Source organism: Penaeus vannamei, chromosome 14 (assembly GCF_042767895.1).
Source record: "Penaeus vannamei isolate JL-2024 chromosome 14, ASM4276789v1, whole genome shotgun sequence".
Taxonomy (NCBI): Eukaryota; Metazoa; Arthropoda; class Malacostraca; order Decapoda; family Penaeidae; genus Penaeus; species Penaeus vannamei.
In genome coordinates, this window is record NC_091562.1 from 43,539,168 (window position 1) to 43,551,667 (window position 12,500).

Genomic DNA, 12,500 nt, shown 5'->3' on the forward strand with positions numbered 1-12,500 from the left:
AACCTTCATTCAGGATTTTTTTTTTTTTTTTTTTTTACGTATATCCATGAGTAAATATTTCCCTTTCTGTAGACTTTCTGCAGTAGTGCATTTATTATGTAAATATTTATCACATTGTCAGAGTCTGTTAGTATGGAAAGCCTAATTGAAGTTCTAAGGGAAAAGTGAAAGACTACCATATTTAAAGTAAAATGAAACAAATGGAAACCATAGTTTTACAATATACATTAGTGATGTTTCTTGTGTATTTGTAGAACCTGGTATTTGGTACCAAGAGAGACACATCCTGTAGAGTCCCAAAGCTAGAGAATCATATGAACCAGAAAACCCTAACCTAACCTTTCCTACTTTCTATTTATTCCCTAGACGATGGCAAACCCCCTTTACACCTCTTGATTAGTACTTCATGCCAATTTTTAGAAAACAGACATATATAAGAACTCTGTGAGGGTGTTGTCTCTGAGCAATGATTTGCAGCAAGTTCGAACTGTACCCATGTTGTTTATGATTCTATTTCTTGTACTTTATTTTGCCCTATATCTGTACATCGCTCTTGGTAACATTAACCTAAAATTTTGACCAAAGGTAGCAATATAAAAGTCAAGTCATAAATGGCATTATTGAAAATTGTTAAGTAGTAAGAAGTATAGTTTGGCATATCTATAACCTACTCATGCTGTCAGTTAATCTTTACTCTATGGACACACTAAACTAAAACAAATTGAAATATATTCTTGTAGAGGACAAAAAATTGAGCCGTAGATACTGAAAGTAATCAGCAGTCATGGACAGTAATGCCACTAATAAAAGAAAAGGCTTGTGAAAAGTGCTGCTCCTAGGCAGTCAACTCCATTCTCCGAAGTTTTCTCTTGCCAGAATATAGTGAACAGAGGATCGTCCACCTTCAAGAGAGCCCCGAGGACATGGTGGCCATTTTGATTACGTAATACATTGATCCTTTTTATGCATAATCAGACAACTGTCTCTAAGTGAAGCACATATTTATTCAAGTTACTTAATAAGTGATCAAAAAAAAAAAAAAGGAAATTGTGTGAGATTACGTCAGCCAACAGAGAAGTATGCTAATGATCACCATCATCATCATTATCATTGGTTATCATCATTATTATGGTTATTACTATTTTGGTTGTAGTATCATGTTTTATCTTTTATTTTTTATTTTTAGTTGTATTGTTATGCCAATAATGATTAGGAGAAATTTACTGAGTATGGAAGAGTTAGCTTTTGCGGTTTTACATTTTATCCTCTCATTAGAACATTTCATGCTCAATCAAAAATACAGATTTTGTAGGAGTGCTACAGGAAATCACCAAAAGATCTTCCCATCTCTCCATTATATCTTTGCCAGTAATTTGTATTTCCAGTACTAGGTCTTGTCCTTTTTACAAGAAGGTTGAAGGTCACATCTTTAACTTTAGATGTGAACTTTATATATTTATACTTTATATGAGGAAGAGATAGCATAGAAAATATAGACTGAGATAAATCACTTATTTTGCATTCTCTCTGTTTCTAGGTAGTCATGATCGGATGTTGCTGAGATGGCTCTTAATCTTCCATTCCATATGATAAAATGATGCCAAATAAACTCACTCACTGAAGAGCCTGAAATATACTTTTCTCTTCCACAGATGCCATATGATTTCCCATTTCACCCCAAAATAGAAAACAATATCCCACTCATAGGAATCTCCTCTTAGTGCACACACAGCTCACCACCTTCCTCCTTCATCTTTCTCTCTCTCGTAGCTCACTCATCTAAAGTATTGCTCCGATCAAGGGATAAAGGTTTCTGCCTTAGCTTGGAAGTGAAAGATCAGGGTATGTCCATATGCCTGTAGCTGTGTGTCTCTGTGACCACTGTCAAATTATTGCAAATTAATGATTTATATGTGCTTCTACCCCTTTTTTTATATATAATAGAATGACATACTCATGTGAGTGTCCTAGCAGCTTCTGTTAGGAAGGTTTAAATAAACTTCCAATGGTCTCATCCTTCTTATAAGAGAATATCATCATCATCCTACAGCATTCCAGCTGTGATTGTATCTTTGTTGTCAGTTTTCTATATTTTGATTACTTAATGTTTTTAAATATGTTTGTGGGATATATAACTTTATATAACTTGTCCATGTTTGGAGTTTGAATTATTTCAGAGCTTTATAAACAGCTTTCTCTAATAGTCAAGGATTAAAGCTTCATTTCCATATACCTTTAACAGAACCTTTTTACACAGAGAATCCTTTATCTCAGCAAAAAAAAATGCAAAATATCGGAGTGAAGTAGTTTACAGTTTGAAGAATTGTGCTACCATCTTCCAAGCATGAAATTTAGTGGTTAATATTCTGAAGAAATAGTTCAAATTTATTGGAAATCTTGCTGATTAAAACTTCCCATACATAATTTTTTAAATGTGGATTTACACTGTTTAAGTTTTTGAATGATTGACCTTTCCTTTTACAGAGGGTCTTGTCAAGCTTAAGGAGAGGGCCAAGAAACGGAAGGGCCGTGGGTTTGGTGGCGAGGACCGCTCCGAGCGAGAGGACATCCACTATGAGGGCATGGAAGTAGATGGAGCCGATGATGAGCCAGGACCTCAGAGATGTAAGTAGTGTCATTCTTTGTATTTTATTTTCTGTTTAGAAAATAATGTGTACCGAAAAATATTTTTCATAGATAAATATTTTTTATAGATAAATATTCATAAATTGAGAGTATACCTATTGTTATACAAATAGGTATACACACATCCTTGTCTATATATACCTTCATGTATATAAAATATGTCATTGACCAAACACATAACAAGACATTAATTGATAATTCAAGATAATTTTTAAACATTAATTGATAATTCAAGATAATTTTTAATGTGTAGAGTGACATGTACTAAAAGGTAAGGATAATTTTCCCCCCCAGCTGTGGAAGGATGGATCCTCTTCGTCACAGGTGTTCATGAAGAGGCACAAGAAGATGACATTCACGACAAATTCTCAGAGTTCGGAGAGATCAAAAATATCCACCTGAACCTTGACCGTCGTACAGGTTTCCTGAAGGTGGGTGTGTGATCCATAATTGCAATGCCATATCTAATGATTAAGATTGGTCAGTGTTTTATTGTGCATCTCGTATCATATCCAGTTTGTATATGTTTTTAATATGTTTTATTGATTCTTGATCTTCCTAACAGGGCTATGCATTGGTAGAATTTGAGACCTTCAAAGAGGCACAAGCAGCTCTGGATGGTCTAAATGGCTCTGTAATCCTAGGTCAGACAATCTCCGTGGAATGGTGTTTTGTTAAAGGGCCAAGAAAGTAAGTAAAGCTGTCTTGTTTTGCATGAGTCATCTTTTGTTGTTGCAAAAGGTATTTTTAAATAGACTTAAGCAACAGGAGTATATGCATATTTGCTCTGTATATTTATTTTTCATCTTTCTGTTTCTTTTTTCCAGCTTGCTTTTATTTTAAAAACAAAAGAGAATTCAGGAAATCATATGTATTTTAAAACCTTTTTCCTTTTTATTCCAGGAACAAAAAGGAGAGGAGGAGACGTTGAGAGGCAAAGCTGCTAGCTTGAGCTGAATACTTGTTTGGATTTGCTGCCATTTTTGTAGAATATATTAGAACCATTTTTTATTTATTGATTCACATTCCCAGATGGTGAAGATTGTTTTTTTTATAGAGTTCAGAATTGCAATTTGTCATACTTGTCCCATTTATAATAAAATAAGAACAAAAGTACTTTGTTTCTTCAACACAGTAATAGTAAATTATTTGTATCCAAACTATTTGCAGCTTTAAATCAATGAATTATAAACTTTGTATCAGTTTTATAGAAACAATTATGAGATATACCTTTGATAACTAAGTCTTTGTTCTTTTTAATAAAGAAGTCACATTCTATAAAATATGTACATCTAATTAACCTTTAATGTATGTATAGTGAATAAATCTTAAGAGCTGATGAAGAGGACAGCAAGGGAAATTGAAGGATAGAACATGTCTTAGAAGCCAGTTTTATAGCAGTGTGTATTGTATTATAGAAACAAAAATATGTAATATTGATGCTGGTAACATAATGACCTATCATAGGGAAAGTATTTAATGTGATTTTTAACCCTTTTATTGTTTCTTGTAGAAATACCCAACTAGAAAATGTGAATCTACCTCCCCTCCCAAAAACAATTTGCGTGTTGAGAATCGAATTATTTGTTAGTATCTTGACCTTACTGAAAGGATTTAGACCTACAATTTTAATCTGCAATTCTACAATTGAGTTTGTATAATTTAAAAAGTACACATTTCTTGTCATGGCGATAACAACCAAACAGGATGGTGTCTTCAGAGATTTCAAAGGCCTTCGAGCAAAACCCCATGTTTATCCAGCTATGGTATGGTAACTGTCTATCAAGTAAGAGATTTGCTGATGTCAGAATAGATAGTTTCCTCTCCACTCATTACTTTATAAATGCTGATGTACCTGAGAATTGTGTTCCGTTTTATTTTTGCTCTCCAACTACCTACATATCTTATCATGCACTCCTTTATAGACAATATATCTTATTCTCTTTTTGTTTGAGCTTCAGCATATAACCTGTGAGAATACTCCTCTCAAGAGCATCTGTGTTTCACTTCTCAACCATAATCTAACAAAGACTGAATAGTGGGATATGGTTAAATCAGATGAAATCATGATAAGAAAAAACTATTTCACACCCACATAATGCTCCATATCACTTGCCAATATGAATGGTGATGATCTGGTGATGATTTAGGATTTACATGTAAGTAGTGTAGTTCCACGTATGCACTGGTTTTCTAATGTAGCATAGAGTTGGACATAACACATGGGTTTTGCAAAGCAATACATAATGGCAGAATTTTTTGCATCAATCTGCTAGACCAATTGCTCTTACTAAATATTATTTTGTGTATAAAAACCTTGGGAAATGTTAAGATAGAAATATTTATTTTACCATTTTACTTATGTGCATTCTAACATAAATGCGACTATGCTGATCTTTATCCTATGCTAATGGTTCTGAGCACTGCTTTACACAATCAACAGTTGCTGACAGTTACAAGTAAAGGCTTTTTGGTAAAGGGTTTGGAGGTTCCTCACTATCAGTCTTAATAAATACAACTTGCTCTTCATTCATATAAACTGAAAATAAACAAACGGTATCCTTTAACTTTATTTTAATACTTTATTTACCACAAGTCACTTCATTTGCAAACAAGTACTTAGGAAATAGTGCAATAAAACTGCACATATACATTATTCTTGACTTATACAAAGTTTGTCCTGCTGATTACTTGTAAATATTGTATCAAGCTGAAGAACCTAAAGAAGGGATATCAAATGCAAACTTTCCTTACAGAAAAAAAGGAACTAAAGAAAGAGGGGAAGGTAGTAATACTTGAGGCGATTACATCCTCCAAAAGGATAATTCAAGACCCTAATGTCGAATGCACAGCACGACATTCTAAAAATTTGCTAAATGATATAAAAATATTAAAACCTATGTACAGGATTACAGCCACTGCACCTTTTCAGGGAGTAACCTCTCACGGGTATATATGTCATCAACAAAAAATTCACAGGATTAGCTGTTAAGATGATTGTTAAATATTTTCAAAGCCATTCTTTTAATAAAAGAATGAATCCTTAATGCTTTTACTTCAACAGATGGACATAGTCATATACAACTGCAATTCTGCCAGTCATACAATAAATTTGAAGCAATATCAATAGCGAGTTGTTTATCGTATACAGTTGGATATTCACCTTGAAGTAGGTTTGAATAGGAAAGACAATAACAATAAAGATGTCGAAAGTAAATTCAGTTTCATCAATCTGAAAAATGTGACTTGCATCTCTGTGGTGCCACTCAATGCAAAACAACTAAAATCTGATTATAATCATATTGACTTTTGCATTTAAAAAGGAGGCTAAACAGAAACTTTTCAAAATAGTTAACCAAAGTTTCAATGTGGATCAGGATAGCTTTTATGCTGACTTCTCAAATAATAGATATTACTATCAGTTTACTTGCTGGACATGAATTTGATCAATTCTTTTTATAAGTATCAGTCCAATATAATTACTGACATGATCATTAAAGCTAAGAAATACTGTATGGCAAATGAGTGTTTTTAATCCTCATTCTAACACCAAAATATCAAAGAATATTAAAGCTCTGGCATTCCCTTTCTTTTTTTTACATCCCTATTTCCACACAAGTAATGACCAATTTTTACTTCCAATTAAATATTCATCTAGTTTCTTTTGTGACTCATCAAAGTTTATCACTTTACAATATGTACAATGAACCTAAGTCGTAAAATTTTCTTCGTAATGAAAGCACTGCCTTTCTTTTCCGTGAGCTTTAATGAACTTTCACTCGAGGCTTTCCATGCTAATATGGAAAGACCAAGACAGTTTGTTACAATTACTTTCTATGAAATGCAAATCATATGAAAAGCTCATTATAAAAAAGAAAAAATAAATCTACACGATATAGAAAAAATAATACATGAGCTAAAGAAAAATGCAAATAGAAACAGAAATGCACAATTTACAGTGAATTACTATATTCTTTTTTTTTTCTTTTTTTTTTTTTTATTTAATATAAGTGAAGATAAACTTGAAGGGTTAGTGATGACTGTTGTTAGTTCAACAGACTGAAGTCGCATTTTCCTGAAATTCAAGTGCTATTCAGACAATTATCACCGAACTCTCCAGTGCATCTTCAACTTGATAGAAAAAATAATAATTTTAATATAATCTTAGTACCTGAAATTTTAGTGACTAAATGTAATAAACATTCTAAGTTTCTCTTATACTAAGATATTATTATGAGAAAACCAGTCATTATTGATAGAATTAGGAACAAAGTGAATGCTTAGTAGATTTGTTGAAATTATTTATTCTCTCTTAAAACAAGTCTCTCCACTTTGGTTCAAAATGCTCCGTACAAAATAAAAAAGATAAAATAAAGTTTGATACATTATTAACTCATCTTACTACTGCAGTGTTTAGAAAATAATCAGATCCATGAAATTACAGAAAGTAAAAAACTACATGTATCATTTCAAAAAGAAAATGTTAATTTTAGAGACCTCCATTTATTCTGTTCATCCTTCTAATGCTAAAGCCAACATCAACTGTCTTTAATTAATCTAAGAAACATCTCATTCATTCCTTGCCTTCATATCATAAATTTGTCTTGAGTAATTAGCTACTTAAAAAGAGCTCTACCCACCTACTTGAGAAATTGTACATAGATCTGACAGGTACGTGCTGTTTATGGTATAACATTTAGCACCGAGATGGTTAACATATCAGTGTGGAGCTGATGGGGGCCCTGATGGCGGTGGTGGCTGATAAGCTGGGTATCGGCTCTGCTCATAGCCCGGAAACTGTCCTTGGGGAGGTCCTTGCCCAGGAGATGGTCTATACTGTGCATACTGACTGCCAGGAGGAGGAGGATATCCTTGGCCATACCCTGGGCCTGAAGGATGTTGATATCCAGGCTGAGCATTTGGCATTGGACCTCCATAACCTGGGTGACTTCCTGGATGGCTGCCTGGGTGACTGCCAGGGTGACTTCCAGGGTGGCTGCCCGGTGGAGGGTAAGCTCCATATGGCTGGGAATATGGCTGTCCTCCAGGATACTGTCCTGGTGGTGGGTATCCACCTTGAGATCCTGGTGGATACTGACTTGGTGGGTAGGCCTGATGATACCCTTGAGCACCACTGGTAGGATACTGCTGTGAGTTAGGTGGATACGGTCCAGGGGCCTGCTGTGGTGGTGGGGGTGGAGGACCTTGAGAAGGAGGCCCACCTGCCTGTGATGAAACTGGTGGGGGTGTGCCGGTGTAGCTTTGGGAGGAAGGTGGTGTTGGTGTAGACGAAGGTGCAACCGATATGGGTGGATTGGGGGAACTCGTCTGCTGTGGCTGTGCTTGCTGTGGAGGGGGATGTGGAACTGGAGATGCCTGTGTGGGAGGCTGCTGCTGAGGTTGAGGCTGAGGTTGAGGCTGTGGCTGAGGCTGACTCTGTGTCTGTGGTGGAGGTTGTGGCTGCTGTTGAGGCTGAGGCTGTGGTTGTGGCTGTGTTGGTGGTGGTTGTTGGGGTTGACCACCAGGATACATTATAGGACCTGATGGTGCTGTTGACGTTACAACAGGTGGCGGGGCCCCGGGTGCTGAAGTAGCTGGAGGAGCAGTAGTAGACTGTGGAGGTCCGGGAGGTCCTGGAGGTCCTGGTGGGGTGGGTGTGGCTGACGTTTGAGGGACAGATGAAGGAGGCATCTGGAAAGGTTGAGAGCCCGGCCCACCACTACCTGGGTACTGTGATGGCGGCCCAGAGTAACTTGTGGGTGTGGATGTGGGGGTTGTGGAGGATGGTGTCGAAGTGAATGCTGGCGTGGTGCCTGAGTACGGCTGTGACCCTTGGTTGAATTCTGGCTGACTGACTGGAGGTCCTTGGGCTTGTGATCCTGGCGGTGGTGGTCCTTGCGGATACTGAGGATACCCAGGTGTTGATGAAGGAGGTGGGGGAGTCCCATAGCCCTTTGCACCTGGAGCAGGTGGTGTTGAGGAACTACCAGGATAACCCTGAGGTCCTGAGGACCCTGGTGGATAGCCTCCTTGACCATACTGCAATCAAAAAGAATTTGGTCATCATCCATTATATATATAAATAGATATGCATATCTATCTATCTATCCACCTATCTTTCTTTCAGTCTTCTAAAATCCATTATTGGACATATGCATATACCTCCCCCTTATATATAAATGCACACACATACATAACATATATATAAAAATATACACATACATATATATGAGAGAGAGAGAGAGAGAGAGAGAGAGAGAGAGAGAGAGAGAGAGAGAGAGAGAGAGAGAGAGAGAGAGAGAGAGAGAGAGAGAGAGAGAGAGAGAGAGAGAGAGAGACAGAGAGAGAGACAGAGAGAGAGACAGAGAGAGAGACAGAGAGAGAGACAGAGAGAGAGACAGAGAGAGAGACAGAGAGAGAGACAGAGAGAGACAGAGAGAGACAGAGAGACACACAGAGAGACAGAGAGAGACAGAGAGAGACAGAGAGAGAGACAGAGAGAGAGACAGAGAGAGAGACAGAGAGAGACAGAGAGAGACAGAGAGAGACAGAGACAGAGACAGAGACAGAGACAGAGACAGAGACAGAGACAGAGACAGAGACAGAGACAGAGACAGAGACAGAGACAGAGACAGAGACAGAGACAGAGAGAGACAGAGAGAGACAGAGAGAGACAGAGAGAGACAGAGAGAGACAGAGACAGAGACAGAGACAGAGACAGAGACAGAGACAGAGAGAGAGGGGGAGAGAGGGAGAGGGAGAGAGAGAGAGAGAGAGAGAGAGAGAGAGAGAGAGAGAGAGAGAGAGAGAGAGAGAGAGAGAGAGAGAGAGAGAGAGAGAGAGAGAGAGAGAAAGAGAGATTTATAGAACATACAAAGAGTACTAATATCACAAAAAGCATCACTAGACTAAAATGTCCCTCTGGATTCACATCAAACATGTGAAGAGTTATCTGAAGAGCAATTTTACTGACCTGCTGTGCCTGTGGAGGGTACGGCTGGGAGTAAGGGCCCTGAGCATGAGGTGGCTGGCCATAGGGCATCCTGAACGCTGCCCCCCCAGGCCCTGGTGGGCCTCCAGTCATCCCAGGGGGACCAGGAGGCCTGTAGGGGGCTGGCTGTTGTCCAGGATATGGCCCTGGTGGTGGATGTGGCCCTGGCGGACCTTGCCCAGGTGGGGGCCCACCTTGCGGGCCATCTCCTCCTTGACCTTGCTGACCTGGAACCTGTGGGGGCTAATAAACAATACTCAGCATTAATAGAAAACATTACATAAAAATTAGCTCCACACTTTCAAAAACAAATCATAGAAGTAAAATCATAATGAAAAATGCTTACCCCTTGAAGACAAAGGCAAATCAATAAGGTATACTTTTAAATTACAATTTCAAGCCAAGTTACCCTATATTTTGTGGGTGTGAGTGTGACTGAGTGTGCCTCTGGTACTACCCATTGGTACTCCTGTCTATCCCCAGACAACAGACAGCTATCCCTTCCTATTTTCATTAATATGCTTGCTATACCTGCACATGCGTACAGTTAATCAATCAATGAGCTGAATTTTGTGAAAGCAACTGCCCATGGGTCTGCCCACCAATCAGAGAACCAATTTCTAACCTTAATAAACTTTTTTTTTTTTGCTCAGTTGCAAATTTGACTCCAGAGAAACAATAAATAAAGGCCAGTTGTACGTTTTTCCATAGGTTCCTAATTACAATTACAATAGCATCCCAAAGCATTTGTCCCACAGAAAACCTTCATTAACAAGCAAGTTTGCAGTCGCAGAGGCAGAAGCAAATGAAAGAGATTTATGAAACGAATAGCTTCCTGCGATCACTCAGCATCAGCTGCTCCATCAGAGCGACTGATTGACTCATCGTGTGATTCCCCTCCTCCTCCCTCCTTGTTACCTTGTTCAGAGTCTCTCCCAAGTACATCAAGCGACTCCCCTCCCCCTCCCTCCTGGTTTGCTCCCTCAGAGCCAATTCCGGGTATGTCTCATGACTCCCTTCCCCCTCCCTCCTTGTTCTCTCCCTCAGAGCTGATTCTGTGGTTGTCTCGTAACACTCCTATCCCTGTTATCGTCTGCAATCCAGGTTCGCTCTCGGAATGTTTGCTTCGTCTCTACCTCAGTGACTCTGATTTGTCTGAAATCGAACAGTGGCCGGAAGAAACATCATGTGCAAGTTCACCAGTTCCTAGCTTAGAAAGTACTGACTTACCAAATTTTATGCATATTGCAAAGCATCGAAGCCTTTTTGACAACATAAGCAACAAGCCTGCTGTTACGTTTGCAATCGACACGATACAGATAACTAGCTCAATGCTATCAGATCTGATATCCTGCTATCATGTCCTCATTGTGGAGGTACTGTTGCAGCCAACATAAATCAGAGCTACTTCAGTGCCACATTAGCAGTCACTTGTGATGACTGCTCACCTCATGCGTTCCCACTTGTTCCTGGCAATGAAAGTCAACGTGGCACTTCCCTCAATGCTCTACAGGTCTACGTTAGTCTTGTGAATAAGGTTGACTGGCTGGGCTGAGCACAAAAACACGGGCATCACAGTCACATTGGAGTTGCCTTTCTCATTAAGGTATATATACTGGCATCGTTTTAGATCTAGAGGTGCTCAGTAATTTTTGTTCAGTCTGTGAAACCATGCCTACTGTGCCGTCACTAACATCTATGGTAGGGAATATCCTGTTCTCAAGTTTAAATGTATCAACCATGTCGACAATAGGGTATGACTGAGACCTGTACTTCAGCATCTGGAAGAGATCAGTCTTTGCTGGGACAAATGAATTGAACAATTCTCAAATTTTCTGCGCAGTCACAGAGAAGCACGGTCCATGCCACGACGCGTCATCTGACTACTAGCCAATGCATAATTACTGCCCACAAGGGTACTGGTACAAGGCTCGGGCTTAAGTAATTGTCCACAAATGCTCACATGGAAGGATTTATTCTTTTAGAGGAGTTAGTCAGCAGGGAAGGAATGTAGTCAAAAACAAACATGAGGGAATGAGCTTTATATATATAATATGACTTATCTAGGATAACGATGCTATTACCTTTGCCAGTTTGGGTAATTAAAATGTCCAAATTCCATTTAAGTGCTTTGGTGGCCACGAAATAACATCGAAATATTACTTCCAATAATCTAAAATTAAAGAAATAGAAAGAAAAACACATTAATAAATAACTTACCGGGAGGAGCTGGGCCATGTTTTGCGAGTTGTCAGCCATTGAAGCCAAATACATCAGGTTGCGATGGAGTGACTGTTGGTACCTGGAACAATTTTTTTCTTTTTAGGACACCTACCTCAAGAGTGAATTTGCTCTTGTGGAACCATCTGTGTCGACTAAGCTAAAATCACACCGGACATGGCGTGTATGCCATCCCAGGGATCAATGGGTTAAGTATAAAATGTTACAAATGAATGAATAATTAAATGAATGAATGAATGAATGAATGAATGAATGGAAGAAAAAGAAAAAGAAAAAAAAACATTGTGAAGATACTTCAATAGGATACAGCACAGTAGTATGTAATCAAAACTCCTACTATTACCAATGATTATAACATATTACCACAAATGATTTACTACAGAAAAACTCTTGGGAATGGTGTACTACTTACTGAAAACTTTCATGAGATTTCCCTTGACTCTGGTACTCGGTGATAGTCTTGATCAGTTGGGAATTTTCATCCAGCAACTGAAATTCATTAAATTTATGTAAATTTATGTAAAAGTATGTTCCATAAATATAAATAAATAAATAATAAATAAATAAATAAATAAATAAATACATACATACATACATTTTGCAATAGCATGGTGACAGACAA

The 12,500-nt window shown here is 38.1% G+C and overlaps 2 protein-coding genes across 2 annotated transcripts in view; one reads left to right on the forward strand and one right to left on the reverse strand.

Annotated features, from left to right (window-relative positions):
* tsu (40S ribosomal protein S12 homolog tsunagi) overlaps nt 1–3,929 on the forward strand; it is a 4,886-nt gene extending 957 nt beyond the window's left edge. Inside the window, exons 2-5 of the mRNA XM_027367646.2 lie at nt 2,485–2,625; nt 2,941–3,077; nt 3,212–3,336; nt 3,550–3,929. Of these exons, the coding sequence (XP_027223447.1) occupies nt 2,485–2,625; nt 2,941–3,077; nt 3,212–3,336; nt 3,550–3,577 (431 nt within the window). The 3' untranslated portion in view covers nt 3,578–3,929. The remainder of the gene's footprint in view (nt 1–2,484; nt 2,626–2,940; nt 3,078–3,211; nt 3,337–3,549) is intronic.
* A 1,278-nt stretch (nt 3,930–5,207) lies between these two features.
* The window catches only part of LOC113815620 (basic salivary proline-rich protein 1), a 9,478-nt gene continuing 2,185 nt past the window's right edge, over nt 5,208–12,500 (reverse strand). Inside the window, exons 2-5 of the mRNA XM_070130019.1 lie at nt 12,291–12,367; nt 11,858–11,939; nt 9,620–9,880; nt 5,208–8,685 (exon numbers count right to left, since the gene is read on the reverse strand). Of these exons, the coding sequence (XP_069986120.1) occupies nt 7,366–8,685; nt 9,620–9,880; nt 11,858–11,939; nt 12,291–12,367 (1,740 nt within the window). The 3' untranslated portion in view covers nt 5,208–7,365. The remainder of the gene's footprint in view (nt 8,686–9,619; nt 9,881–11,857; nt 11,940–12,290; nt 12,368–12,500) is intronic.